This window comes from Numida meleagris, chromosome 7 (assembly GCF_002078875.1).
Source record: "Numida meleagris isolate 19003 breed g44 Domestic line chromosome 7, NumMel1.0, whole genome shotgun sequence".
NCBI classification, from domain to species: Eukaryota; Metazoa; Chordata; class Aves; order Galliformes; family Numididae; genus Numida; species Numida meleagris.
In genome coordinates this window covers 20067065-20081980 of record NC_034415.1, presented here as the reverse complement: position 1 = coordinate 20081980, position 14916 = coordinate 20067065, and the positions used below count along the sequence as shown (strand labels likewise).

Sequence of the window (14916 nt, the reverse complement as noted above, 5' to 3'; positions counted from 1 at the left end):
AGAGTCCTGCAACAGAGCCTACGAGCTTATGCCAAGGAATAGGCATGAAAATTGATAGGTTACTATTCACTGCTCCAGCTACTTATGCAATGTAAACATCTCTCGTTTGAGTTAATAGAGTGACAAGGAGCTATAAACCCAGAGAAGAGACGTGGTTATAAATCCTTCCCTAAGTCCCACTTGGAAAGCACGCACCCCAACCCCACTGACACCCAACGCTTCTCCCAGTGTGCCCATACCCGGGCACCTGCCCCGGCTCCTCCACAGCCTGACAGCCCTGACAGAACTTCTGCATGGCCAGCGCTGTGCCAGGCGGCGGTCACCTGTCCCCAGCCCACTGTCCTGCCCCGCAGCAGCGGGTGGAGAGCCCAGCGCCGACGGAAACGCACGGGAGGATGTGACATCACAGCGACGCTAATAGGTAGTTTGGGAAATGTAGGATGTAAATAGACATTTCCAAACTGCAAGCCTGTAATTTTCTATTATTAGCGTAATAAGCAGGCAGCAGCAGCGCTCAGTGGCACTGCGGCGGGGATGGCAATAGTGAGCCGGCATGCAGCGCTCCGGCTGCGAGCCCACTGCCATGGCACTGCACGGCCCTCTGCCCCGGCACAGGAACCTCAGGGCCACGGCTCTGCGGCACTTCGCTTTGCAGTTGCCCTCACTCAGTCTCCAAGTCAGAGCCAAAAGGCTGAGGGGTTGCCCCAGCGGTGGGTGCAGTGTGCTTTGCCCAAGGAACGTGCGTCCTGCGTGGTGGTGGGAAGGGTTTGTTCCTAGGGGAGCCCAGAGCCCCTAGAGCTGAGGAGCAGCACTAAGGCGTTGCCATTAGGGTTAATTGCTTTGATGTGCGATGAGGATGTGCTGAAATGGGCTAATCATCATCAGCCTCTTCAGAGGGCAAACAGGTGAGAAAGTCAGAAGTAATACAGCACCTGAGTGCAAAGAGGGTCTAATTAAATACTCCTGCAAATTAGTGACTCATTTAGAAGTAAAATGATTTAATTTAAACTCTGGTGATGAATTAATGTACACCTGTTCCGCCCTTTAAAGTGTACAAATGAGTAAATAAATGGGAGGATGATGGGCTGCTTGGAGCAGGGCTGAAGCCCATGATGCAGAGTGGTGTTGGCAAGCCCTGCCCCATCACGAGACGATGCTCTGCAGCCCCAACCCACAGCAGCACTGCCCTGTTCCCCCTTGTTCCACACCTGCCTGGCACTGGGAGGCTGCCCAGCTCCTTTCTGGGGCTCCCAGGAATCACTGCTTCATCCCAAACTCAATCAGAGTAATGCTTTCGACTCATCCTTCCTAGAAAGCTGGGAAACTGGAAGGAAATGAGCCAGGAGCAAACTTAAAAGCACCACGACTTTTAGTTTTGCTTTGCTTTAAAGTGACAGGGGAGATGTTGTAAGACAGCAAGTGCAAATTAAGAAAAAAGCCCAATTAGTAAAACTCCTCCTTCCCAGCATGGAAGTGCAAGGAGCAATCTCTCTGAAGCAGCTCAGGGATCCCTGCTGCTCCTGCCATCAACATAAAAACGGAGCCAGGCCATTGAAATGGGAATGGAAAAAGGCTCTTTCCTCGACAGACTCGAGAGCACTTTACAAATGCCTTGAAAATGTCCCTGGGTGCCAGTTTGCCTCTCAGCTGCCTTGTGCCATGGGCGAGCTGCCCCTTCTTCCACAGTGCAGCTCTGGAACCCCTCTGCGTGCAGAGCCCCTCAGCTGCAGATGTGGGCAGTGCCATGGGGCAGGGACAGTTTGGCTACCATTGGCCACCATCAGCTGCGGCCGTGTGCTGCTCTGGAGCCCATGCTGCTGCACAGGGGCACGGCTGGGGCAGGCTGTTAGTGCTTCGTGGTCTCCAGTGAAATCAACCGCGTTAGCACAGACATTGACCGCTGTCAATCTGCGCTACCTCTCAAATGAGGACATAATGCGCTCCCGAATCAATCGCTGGCAGCGCTTCAGCCTTATTATTCCCATTACCGGAACGTGAGGGCTGTGTGCCTGCCAGGCCACTTCCTAAGTAGCCCATTAAACTCACCACGTGCGGCTCCCCATGTGCCCTCAGAGCCCTGCAGCAGCACCCTGGGGCTCACCGACCCCAGGGGACTCCAGCACCGCTCTCCGGGCAGGGGGTGCTGCTCCTTGCCGGGGCTGCAGGGGTGGGAGATGCAACATCCTTGGCAGCTGCAGGGGAAATGCCGTGTGTGTGTCTGCACCACTGCAGGCTTTCCCCCAGCCCAGGGCAGGATCCTGCCCACGTCCCCAGGCTGCAGCATGGGAAGGTGGCCCACAGGAGGAGCTCCAACACAGCCACAGCACTGCCACAGCTGCCGATAAATAATTAACAGCCTTGGCCTCCCTTCTCCTTATTTAATTCCATTAATCCCACACTGTAAATTCACTGTAGCTCTCACTGTACACTAAAAATGAAATACCTCCTGGTCACAGAATCATAGAATCACCAAGGTTGGAAAAGACCTCCAAGATCATCCAGTCCAACCACCCACCGGTGCAGCCGGGCAGGAGCCGCTGCCAGGCCCTCGCCCCCTGCTCCCACCAGCTCTGCAGCCGGGCTCCTCTGGTAGCACAACGGGAGCAGTGGGTCCAGCACGGCCCCTCAGCACAGCCTCCCTCTCAGCTCTGCTATCTCCAGATTCCTGCTGCAGATCCCCAGCACTCCTCCTGCCCTGCAGCCCTCCCAGTGCAGCCCCAAGGGCAGCTGTTGCTGTGCCAAATGCAGGGACCAGATGACAGCGGACCCATCGCGCTGGCACTCCTCCGATGTGGTGGCTGGGCTCTGCAAACCCACTCCAGGTTTCTTTTGGAGGTACCTCAAATGGGAAATGACTGTGCTGATGCCCACATGCCAATGAGGGGTAACCATTCCTGCTTTGGGGCCCACGCCAGTGTCAAACACCCTATGAGCCTGTCATGTTCAGTGTAATTTCTAGCTGATGAGGAGTCAAACTCAGCAGAATCCAGGGGAAAAAAAATTACATGCAACAATCAGCTACTTAATAGCTGCTTCAACATGAAAAGTACAACTGATTGGTGCTCTCAACCAGCCATGATACTCTAAAGAAAGAGAAATGAGAAGAGAGAAGCTCATGAAAACAGCTCAGAGAATTTTCTTAATGCTCATTTTTTTCCAAAACAGCTCTCACAGCTCAGCATTACGCTGTGGGCTCCCAGCGGTGCCGAGCCAGCACGGGGCTGGGAATGCCTGGGTGCTGCTGTGTCCCCACTGCACGGCAGAGGCACAGCCTGGCTTAATCCTTCTGCTGCACTCCCAACCAAAGACTCAAGGTAGACTGCTATGTCTGCACACCTTGGCATCCCAAGCTGTGACACAGAGCTGCCACCAGCAGATGCTCAGCTCCAATCTGGACCAAATTGCAGAGGGACAGCAAAGCCTGTCAGCACCCTGAAGCAAAAAGGAGCTCCGTGCCTGCCTCAGACACATGCAGCTCACCCTCTGAACCAGCTGGAATTCATCCTTCTCCTTCTCAGCACAGAGATCTGCTTTCCCTTTCCTGGCATATCTAATCTTACCTTGTGGGCAAATGTTCTGATCTCATCTCATCAATCAGTGCAGGTATTCAGCGGGAAGGGGCGGCCACGGGCACAGGCAGATCACGATTCTAACAGAAGTATTAACACCTGCAAAGGCCACTTCCCAAATTTATGCCCTCCTTAACACCAGCAGAGGATTTATTTGTAAGACTTCCACAGCTCAAGAGGGTCCTGCATGCGAGCACACGGACACAAGCTGAGCTCTGTTGGCTCCTACAGCCATAACCGCAGCAGAAGCAAGGCAGGCTGCAGTGCATTCAGCCCTTTCCCTGCCCAAGCCGTGCTCCGACTGCTCGCGGCGTGTTCCCACCGCTCGGGGCTGGCAGGGCTTGCTGGCAGGCTCCCAGCCTGGCGCGGGGCCCAGGCACCACCCGCAGCTCCCCGGCCCTCTCCGCTGGGGGTCTGAGCATGGCCCTGGCCGGCACCGCTCTGCCGCGCTCACCTCGTACTCCTGGGAGAACTTGAGGCCATCGTTGGCCTTCAGCCGGTCGATGTTGTCGGCAAGGTCGGTCACGGGGATGGGCGGGTGGTCGCGCATGCCTGCAGGTGCAACAAAGAGGGAGGGGGGGAGAGGGAACGGTTACAGCTCAGCACTATGGGGAAGGGGAACGCAGCACAGCAAACCCGACGGGTGGGTGCGAGGCGGACACGTGTGACGATGTGAAGCGCTGGGCGGGATGGATGGGAGGTCGGCGAGATCATGCGGCACGTGCTCTGAGCACACGGTTTGGTGAAACAAAAAGAAAGGTGATGTGCAGAATGGGCATGACTGGGTGAGCATGCTCGGACAGTACAGCACTGGGCACCCAGAGCAGCCGAGCAGTGGGAACGGCTAAGGAGACGCTGTCGGTGTGATTCCCAGGCTCCCAGATGGGCTGGAGCTGGACGCAGGGTTCTCTGGCACTGCCACCACCAAGGGTTGAGGCTGATCCTCCTGCTTACCTCTAACCACAGCATCAGCCTAAAAAGCTCACCCAGATCTGTGGCAGGGGAATCCCCTGCAAATGAAGGAACACAGCTCCTGGGTGGGCAGAGGCTCCCCCTCCCCTGGGGAGCTGGGGAAGATAGGAACAACCCCACGGAATGGAGCAAGGTCCCCTGGCTGGGGATTGCACAGGCCTCAGAGCTCAGCTCTGGGCAGAAGGATTTAGAGCCCGAACATCGCGACATCTTTCCCTGCAGCTGAGATGCTGAACTGGCAGGAACGTGGCTGTGAAACACCTCGTCCAAAGCCTGGCTCATCCAGATCCCAAGGCTCGTGACTCCGTCAGCGGCTCTGTGGGTTTCCCAGAAACCCCACATGGGTAATAATGATTATTAATAGGCTGAAGCTGTTGATTCACACCCAGGGAGACAGGCTGGAGCATGGCCAGGAGCTTCTCGATTGCTCTGGAGCCTGAAAGCTGCCGCAGATGGCAGCGATGGGCCGCCGAGGTAATGGAGCGGTCCCTGGGCTGGGTATGTGCGTTTTACGCAGCGGTGACAAGTCATTAGGTGATAACACGGAAGTGTCACTGCATATTACACCGCAGCCACTGCAGAGCAGGGCTCCCAACACCTCTGCCAAAGGCACCTGCCATTGCCGCACAAAGGCAAGACCTGATCCAGCACGTTTCTCCTTCTAGTGCTTGACAGTGCAGGTCCATGGCTGGTCTGAGAGCACACAGACATGGGAAAGGAGCGGCTCCTCTTTGCCTTGTGCTGAGGCTCTCCCGCAAATGGTTCCCCGCCTGCCACCCTGCCCACTGGGATCCTCACGCTCTGGTTTTTGCACACCCTGCTATTGCTGCCAGAGCTGCAGAGGCTGCAGATCAGTAGCAGCCTTCGCGGCACAGAGCTGTTATGGGTGGGCAGGTAAATGAAGAGAAGGGCATGGGAACAGGGCAGAAGTGTAGGGCTGGAAGAAGAAAGGCTGAAATACAACTATGGCATGTAGTCATCCCCATATGGTCATGTATGAAGCGCAGCAGAGCCACAGAAATCAGCAGAGCGGCAGACACTATCTCTGCTGAGAAATGCAAGGGTCTCTCTCCAAAGTTCAGCTTTGCTACTCGAAGGGGTGTTGCACCACAGAAGAGCTGCACGTGCAGAAGAGGAGGAAGAGGCAGGTGGTATCCCACTACGGTGCATGTGGAACAACAGCCACATACATCGCAGGGTAAGGCAGAGGGGATTGGCGGGGACTTGTGCACACCACCAGGACTTCTACATGCTCTTCCAATGATTCTGGCAGCAGGAGGTCCAGCTCTCTGCCAGGCTGGGAGGGCTGAGAGGTCTCCCAGTGCCACGTCTCTCACTCCCGTGTGCAGATTTAAGCAGCTGGGAGCAGACAATTTTATGGTTGCTTTAGAGTGAACACGAAGCTCATGAGACACAGCGGAAATAAAGGGGCAGTTAGGCCCATAATCTGGTATTACTGCATGCAACCTGCTGGAGCACCCTTGGTGTCTGTTCCCCCTAATCCTATGGCTAAGGCTACACGGGAAGAAGCAGAAGAGTGTGTATGACCAGGGGGCCAGGAGCACCCTGGCCACTGTAGCTTTCTGGCTGGCCACCTCCTGCAGCTCAGCTGTCCCCATGCAGGCCTGGCAGACAGTGTGGAGCTCAGGGAGCAGGCTAAGGGCTGCAGGAGCCGCTGGGCAGCCCAGCACCAGGGCCTCCCCTTCTGCTGCACTGGGCTGTGCTGCCGGGAGCTGCGCATCATGTCCCAGAGTGGAATCACTGCCGTTCTACAGTGAGTGAGGGTGACCTTCATGACATTGAAACAAAAATTACAGAGACGAGAAAGAAAGGGAAAGAAAAAGCAAAAGGTGTCAAAAGAGAAATACAGGAGTTAAAACTAACTTGAGATATTCGGGCAACTGGGGACACTGGCACCTGCAAAGAAAAGAAACGGGGCAAGAACAGAAATCCCATTAGCCTTTAGTCATCATCGCAGAGGTTCAGAAACGGAAAGACAAAGAGGTGAAGACACAAAAGAAAGCAGCACCTGCACAGCACTGAGCCTCCCTCCTGCATAGGGCCACCTGCCCCTTTAGCTCCGGCCAGTGCTGTGCCTGGATACCGATACCTGAGCGGCACGAAGGGATGTGAAGGGGAGGGGGCACAGAGTCCTCCACCCAGTGCCGACAGTCACACTTCTCACTGCATGCCACCACCCACAGCCTCATGCCCGAGGGCAGGCAGCCAGGGCAAGTGGGTGGTGGCACGGGGAGGTTTGTGCTGCACGTAGCCCCAGCAGCCTCTGCTTGGTGCCCAGAGCCCCCAGCTTGCCTGCAGCTCAGTTGGCCTCCTTTCATGGCACACTGGGACGCTGCACAGCTCTGGACTTAGCCAAGCAGTACATTAGTACTGTTGGTCCCTGTTAGTACAGGGAGGCTGGCAGTGGGGGAAGTAACCCCTGTCTGAAGTCAGACCCACGAAAATGAGAAAGCTTAATATTTAATAACAGCAGACCAATTAATTATGTATTAAACAAGGTTTCCCTGCTCAGCACACTCCAGCAGGGGGACTGAGGTGTGCCGGGCCAGTAGCCAGCACCTCTTGTCAGCGCACCCACACAGCACCACCTGGGCCACCAGCGGGTGACAGAGCAGCAGCATGGGCCCACTGGGCTTGGTGCCTTCCATGCCTCCTCATTAACGAGTACAAGGCTGTCAGGAGCTGGAGCAGTCATTGCTAGCCACATGACATCCGCTTCTGCCCTGCAGAGCCTCATTAGTTATGTGGGGTGGGGAGAAGGGATGTGGTGCTGTCACTCGGTGGGGGGTGCTGGCGAGCAGCATCATGGGGCACTGCTGCATCTCCAGTGTGCTGTACTGTTTGGGTTGTTTTCTCTCTCCAAAGAGCTCTGCAAAATTAATAAATGAGCCAGTGTTGTTGGCTTATACTTAGGCACAAGTGGGGAAGAAATTTCCTGGACTGCTCTTCCTTTTGATGGCAGCTCTTGACCCCCTCCTACAGCTCTAGCAAGGGATGCCCTCACTGCACACATCCTGCTCTCTTTGTTGGAGAAGGAGCAGCTGGAAGCCCAACCTGTTAAACTCCTCCATGAAGTGAACTGCAAGCAGACAACAAGATGGTTCTTGTGTCCCTGGGCTGTAGGACATGCCACGGAGACCTGTCCTCAAGCACAGGTGTCCTAGAGCAGCCCTGCTCTACACCTTGCTCCTCCTCTGGGAGCTGCACGCTGTTGCTGACTGTGTTTCACTGCTGCTCCCTGCTATCTGCCCACTGAGATGTTCTCTGCCGATTGCAGGTCCCTCCCTTGCTCCCCACAGCGTTTTCCTACCATACTGGTCCATGTTGCGGCCAATTACTGTGCCAGGTGGGCTGGCAACTGTCAGGCTGTTGCTGCATCCTGCCCGTGAGAGCTGCCACCGGCCCTGCCTGGGAGCTGCAATTCCCCCAGCAGCTGCTGTGGCACAGAGGGAGACGTGCTGGTGAGGTCTGTGCTGCTGCAGCCGGGGCTCAGACCTCTGTGAGAGGCACCGGGAAAGGCTCCGCTCCCCCTCCCCGCCAGGCACAGCACGTTTACATCAGGAAATGGTCCCTTCAAAACCCTCCTGTTAGACGAAAGCTTTTAGATGAATGAGCAGCGGGAGGAAGAGGAAAGTAGGTTACAGACCAGGAGGAGCTGCGAGTTAGAAAAGAGCTGTGCCTCATTTACTGCTGAACTGCTCCCTCCATCACAAAACCAAGCCCTCCTCCACTTCATCTATGGCTCAGGCTCCCTGAAAGGCTCTGAATGAGCTGGGGTGAGCCCGTCTCTGATCACGACAATGACAGGCACCGTGCTTTTGGTGCCATCAGAGACGTACAGACACAAAGCAGCAGCATGAGACCTTTCTGCAGTGGGAAGTACAGTTGCCTCTGCAGGCTGTCACACAGCTACAGCCTGAGGCACCAGAGGCCAGTGCAGGCATGACTGGAGATGCTCTGCAGCGAGCAGTCCTATGCAGAAAGCAACAGATGTTCCTGAACCATCATCTGGACTGAGGCCACTGAAACCAGCAGCGCCCTTCAGTGGGCCCCAGCACTGCCCGGGGAGCAGTGGGGGCTGCAGGCAGCTCTGTGTCCCTAGCTGAGCAGGACTGCAACTCCCCCTCTGGTGTGGGGACCTGATGAAGGGGAACTGGGGCAGGTGGGGCGCGACGGGGTTTGCTGCTCCCTACCTGGAGTCTGGTAGTTGAGTCGCCTCATCTCGACCGGGTCAGAGGAGTGGGCCAAGAGAGAGTCCTTCAGGCCAATGGAGTGCTCATCTTTGGAAGAGGGGGAGTGTGCTCTTTTCCTGTACACAGAGAGGATGGAGACAAGCGTGTGAGCTCTGGCGGAGACTGGCATCAACCAACCTGGAAAGGAGTCTGCGTCCCCGTGTCCCAGACACCCAGCTCCACCCCAGTCTCCCTGGGGCTCCGGGCAGGTCACATCCTGTTCTGTGCCTCCTATTTCCCTTCTATGGGACAGCAGCAGTTGCATTTCAGTGATGGCAGAGGTTTGATTAGTGAGGCACTCTGAAGTGAGATCTTCTGCATAACGTTGACCAGAGAAAAAGCAGACAGAGGCAAGATCTCATTTCCTCGCACTCCCTCTAGGAACTATTTCCTGTAGTGGAGGGATATAATCAAAATTTTTTTCCTCACGTATTAGACATATTTAAATATAGAACACTGCAATATAATAGTGTAAAGGCTCTTCAGGGTGTATTTTATTGGGCCATTAATATACGTCTTGAATGGCTGAAGGCACCCAAGGCGTGTATTAATGGAACAATAAAATACACTGTTGTCTCTTCATGCTATATTTATGCCTAAAGCAATGCCACCACCTCAGGCTCTTGCTGGAATTCACAGGCAAAGCAGGGACACATCCAATCAAAAAGTGGACAAGTGAACACTAAGGAAAATCTAATACTGTAAAAAGGCTTTCCAGCAATTCTCTAAGTCCCACTTCTCGTTCTGTGTTACAAATACACTGGGTATTCCCATGCAGTACAGAAGGTGTTGTGCAGGAGTAGGAAGGGAGCGCTCTCCCCTGGAGCCTGTGCTGATCCTGACACCTCACCAAGATGCTGAGCACGCAGCAATACGCAGAGACTGTCTTCTGGCTACAGCCTGAAAATGGGTTCTGCCTGATGGTGAACCCCTCTGCTGACCTGGTGCTTTCTGCAAAAGAGGGAGCTGCACTGCTGCCAGTCTGTATAAATGCTAGCACATTGACCATCCAGAACATCGCAACAGCCAGTCTCTGCCTTCTGCTCCGTTGGGAGGCAATATGAAGCACCCTGCGGGTTGCCATGCTCTGCACAGACGCAGCTGCAGCTCTGGATGGGGTGACACTGAGCCACGCACCATTAGAAGCGCTCAGCGCACGCACAGGGTGCTGTCGCTTCCTCTGGCAGCTGTGCATGCTGGGTTGGCATGAATTACAAAAATGGTAAAATTTAATGCAAAAATCACAAGTGAAATCTGCATTCCCTCTGCAGCCCTGGTCGTGAGCAGCTCCATCTGCAGCCTGTGCTGCATCAGACACTGGGGCTGTTCAGTGGGGAGCACCAGCGTGCGAGTCTTACGATAACCTGAGTCTTCTCAATATCTCAGAAGCCTTTTAGCTGCTTGGACTGAGACTAAAGAGCTGAAGGACCGTGTGCTTTGCTAGAAAGAAAGAAAAATACATGGCAAACAAATAAAGCATTGTTCTTCCTCTCAGGAGCATGGCAGGATGCGCCATGTGCTACTGTGTGCCAGTCCTTGAGCCCTTGAGCAAGATGGCCTAGCTTTACTGGGAAACAGGCACGGCATATAATTAATGTTTGTCTCCCTCATTCGCCTAGCCAGGGCCGCCACTGAGCAAACCTCCAGACCCCGAGCTGTCTCCTGCTACTCAGCTTCAATTCATTCCCATTGTAGAACTGAAATTACGAATACGCTCCACGAGTACCTTTGGGAGAAAATGCCTCCGAAGAGGAGGATGGCAAAAAGCAGTGGGATAATACAGCATCCCTGCGAGCACATGGGTGGTGCTGGTCGCAGACACGCTGCTGCTGTGTTTGCTGGGACAGGAGCACTGGGTGTCAGCACAGAGGGCTTGTACTGCTTCCTGCTGCTTGCCTCTGGGTTGTGCCAAAGCGGGCACAGCGTCTGTGGGGCCCAGGGACAGACCTTCCCTGGCAGAGGGGGAGGAGACCATTTTTTTTCACCTTCAAGTCCAGCAAACGTTTTGTTTCTTCCAATTGCCTGGTATTCCCTTAATGTTTCCTCATTACAGAATGCAAGAACGCATCTGCACTCCTGCCAGAACAGCTCTCAGTCTGAAGTGACTGAGAATAGAAAGAAACACATATAACTGCTGTTGTTGTCGTTTCCGGATTTTTAATTTAATTGCAAAAACAATCTGGGAAGTCTTTATGCTGGAGCCATCTCCCTGTGTCAGCCTGTGACGCCTTTGAGGAAACAAAGTCTTTGTAAAGCCCCAGGGTTGGCATGCCCCATGCTCCCAAAAACAAAGATGCCCCTTACTAGCTTCAGGCTTGATATTTACAAAGGGAAATAGACTTGGAATTTTAGCAAAACAAAAAGATAAAATGGATTCCTACCTTTCTTGTTTACTAGATCCAGGGAAGAGCAGAAACAGAAAAAGGAGAAGATCACTGACACAGAAAGGCACTGACTGCACATGCACAGCAGAGCTCCATTTAATCAGACAACAAAAGCAGCTCCCTTCCCCTAGCTACAGATACATATGTAAATAGAGAGTCCAGGAGGAGCAGAACCTTGGAGCTGAGCTGATAGAAAATGTGACCTAGTGTAATTGAACAGGCTATGCGAACACATGCAAATGCAATCTGCAGCTCCTTGCGAGGACTGACAATTGCCTCACACCACAGCTACAGCTGTAGCAGGACCGCTCTGCTACCCGTAAGCAGGCGGCTGCTTCAGCAGGGACACAGCAGCCAAGACCCAGAGGCCTCAAGAGGAGAGCTCCTACTTCAATGTCAGCCTGCCATATCCATGCCCTGTTCTCACCCTGTTCCTCGTCAGAATACACAGCAGTGGGGGCACCTGCCATAGCTCCAGCAGGCAATTTCAGCAGGCAAGCAGTGCTACGTATGTCCCTGGTGCTGCAAATCCAAGCTGTGAGACCAGAGAATGATCGGGCTGCTTCCAGGGACAACGCTGCTCTCCTTTGTCCCACTGCTCACAGGTTTCCAGAACCCACAGCAGCTCTTTGTCCTTGGGCTGATATTACCTTCCATATACTCAGTCCTGCAGTCTTTGTACAGCAGCTTTCTGCTGTAGTGGGTAGAGACCTTTCTCCTCCCTGTGACCCCTTACGGACTGCCTACACAGGCTCCCCACACCTGAAGGGCAGAAGCAGGGCCATGAAGGTGCCACCACCTGCAGTGCTCATGCTGTACCTGCAAATGCCCTGGAGCATATCTCACCTTTTGAAGAGGAGTATAGCGATGACGATGATGATGATTAATATCACAGCCAGGACAGGTCCCATCACCCACAGCATCTCCGGCTCGTCCTGCTGCTTCGCTGAAGCCAATTCCATCACAATCTCATCTGAGTAGGGGCTGGCTGCGTATCTCTTCTGAACAGCACCGCAGGAGAGAGAGAGAAAAGCAAGCATCCATTACGCTAAAGCAACTGCCACATGCCTGAAACACAGAGGCTTCCCTTCGCCTCTGGCTAGCAGAGAACAGTGTTGCTTCTCAAACCACATATCCTCCCTCTCTCAGCATCAGCAGAGGTCCCACTGCAGAAGCAGTCTCTTCCTGGTGTGAAGCATCCCTGTGCCAGCAACTTTCTGGCTAGCAGACCTGGCCCCGAGGTGCCAAACTGGAGCAGCCCAGCTACAAGCCACTTGCCAGCCCTGGATTCTCTCGGAGCCAAATCACAGGCTTTTGAATCCCAACCAATTGCACAGTGGGGCTGGCTGATGATTCCTAAGTGGTTCGTAATACCTGCTGTGCTGATATCAACACATCTCTCCAGGACAGGGCTATATTAGGAAAACCCCTGCTGGGCTAGGCGGTTTTCTTAAAGGAACAAAATGACAGGAACATTTTCTTCCCGATGTCTCTGCACTGATAAACAGACCTTGGAAAGGGGCTCATGCTCACAGGTCCCTTTCCAGAGATTTCTGCATTCTGGCAGCCCAGTGATTTATAACCTGAAGTGCCAGCTCTCCAGCCCCACCAGTGAGACAGGATTAGCAGAGACCCAAACCCTTCCTGCAGCACAGTGACACTGCACCTGGCTTGTTCTGCTGCTGTTGCTAAGGCTTATGGAGCTGTGCCGTCCCTTCACAGCTTAGCAGGGTTAAACACTGCAAAAAGAAATCCTTTCCCCCTGTTAGCATAGGCCAGGACTGTCTCAGTTCTGTGCCTGTGGCTTTCGAGCAGCACTTGCTGCCCTGCACTGGGGAGCTGGGAACACTCTGCTCTCGCCACAGAAAGTTTTGGTCACTGGAGTGGTGCCTGTGGGTCTGTGAATCGTCCGTGTTAAGGACAGAGTTTAAACATGCCCTTCTGTCTGCGTGCATGTGAGGGGATGGGAGAGAAGCATCAAGCGTGCTGCAGCCACACAACCGCACATCTTGATCTCCTCTCACAGGTGCCCTTGATCCCAGCCAGCCCGGTTTCACATGTGTGGAGCACAGACGATGCTCTTATCTGTGCCTTCCTTCTGGCAGTGTGCAGGTGCAGCATCCTCTCTGCTCTCCTCGGCTTTATCATTGGGCAGAAATGCCACCGGCTTGTGGGGGTGAGGAGGAGGCTGCTGCTTTGTCTGTGGAACTTTTCAGCTTTTTTCAGTGTCACTGACATTGCTGCTGGCTCATGGTTCAGCTCTGTTCCTACAGCAAATTTGCTCGAGACCGCTGCAGCCCGTTGGCCCCTGGTGCAACAGGGCAAAGTGCAGCTCTGAGCATGGCTCCATCAGAGGTGAGGGAAGGGGCTGAAGGCCTGGGGCTTCCCTCTGTAGGGGCAAGGGGCTGCTCTGGACAGAAGGCACGCTGGCTTTGCCCAGCCAGATCAAGCTGCAGTGGGTAGGGAGAAGGAGCCCACTGCTCTGTGCACCCAGGGAACACATGTCCATCTCCAAGCTTTGTGTGGGGGATGGGGCAAGATTCACATTTCCGCAGGCACTTTTTGGAAATGCCTCTTTCTGAAAGAAGGCAGGAGCAGAAGAGGTCAGAAGGGCTGTTATCTCAGTGTCATTTCCAACAGCAGACTGAGAGGTGCAGGTGCCCCTGAGCTCAGACGGAGGTGCTGTTCCAATCACCCTCCCCTCCGCCTTTGAAAAATGGCAATGCTCCGCTTGTCTGCTGATGCCAGAGACACAGCAAGCAATTTCAGAGGAGCTGAGCGGGGGAGATGGTGCACAGCCCTGGAAAGAATGTCTCAGGCTTCAAATGAAAATGGGCACGATGCAGCGGTGGATGTGGAGAGGCGGCAGCTAGGAGCTGGGAGTAAAAACCCCACTGGTGGCAGATCTGTGCTAGAGAGAAGACGATGCTGATCATCTGGTTATGGTCATCAATTCTTGACAGGGACTGCCAGGAGAGCATACCCGTAGGCCTCTGCTTTACCTTATTGTTACTTTGTGACTCTCCTCCCCTCACCAGCGTGCACATCTTGCCACAAGAACACGTGAGCCGGATGAAAAATGAAGAACCTGACCAGCCCTAATGAGCCATTACAAGCAAATGAGGCCGAGGAAAGAAGCCACAGCTTGGAAGCCGCCCAAAGGATTCTGTGCATCTCTATTATTTCCATTATTTACACACCAGCCGCTGCCACCACCACTCCTGCCCTTCCTGTTTACAGCTGGACACTGATGCAAGGTCTCCCCGCGCTGCTCTCTGCTTCGTGCACAGACACTCCCTTCCCCAGCACAGCCCCAGCGCTTGGTGACAAAGGCACGGCCCGTTTGCCTCCAGCAAGGAGAGGCACGGGAGCACGAAGCCCGGGGTGCAGCAGGCACGTGCGTGGCGTGACTTTGCCCTGCTGACAGCCCTGCAATGGAGGCAGGTTCACGTCTCCAGGCGTCAGCTGGGATGGGATTCTGGCCAGAGAAGAGCTACAAAGGCAACTTTGCAACGGGGCTGTTTTCCACAGGCACTTACTTGACGGAAAGCAGGATTAGAAGCTCTCCCATGCCAACCACGTGTCAAGCTCTGCTCTGGGAACAGCCCAGCAAACCAAAACCAAGCCTGCACAGAGTAGGTGTGTTTGCACTGCCCTCCACTCTCATCTGTTATGTCAAACACATGTGCCATTCCCCTCCAAAAACACCATCCATCAAGTCAGCTCCCACAAACATCC

At 54.3% G+C, this 14916-nt stretch overlaps 1 protein-coding gene across 6 annotated transcripts in view; it reads right to left on the bottom strand.

Annotated features, from left to right (window-relative positions):
• The window catches only part of PTPRF (protein tyrosine phosphatase, receptor type F), a 261161-nt gene that overhangs the window by 15529 nt on the left and 230716 nt on the right, over positions 1 to 14916 (bottom strand). For 5 of the 6 annotated variants that reach the window (XM_021405410.1, XM_021405414.1, XM_021405413.1 and 2 more), the window contains 3 exons: positions 12025 to 12179; positions 8756 to 8871; positions 4024 to 4121 (listed from right to left, as the gene is read on the bottom strand). In XM_021405410.1, the coding sequence (XP_021261085.1) occupies positions 4024 to 4121; positions 8756 to 8871; positions 12025 to 12179 (369 nt within the window). The remainder of the gene's footprint in view (positions 1 to 4023; positions 4122 to 8755; positions 8872 to 12024; positions 12180 to 14916) is intronic. The other variant, XM_021405412.1, reaches the window with a different exon arrangement.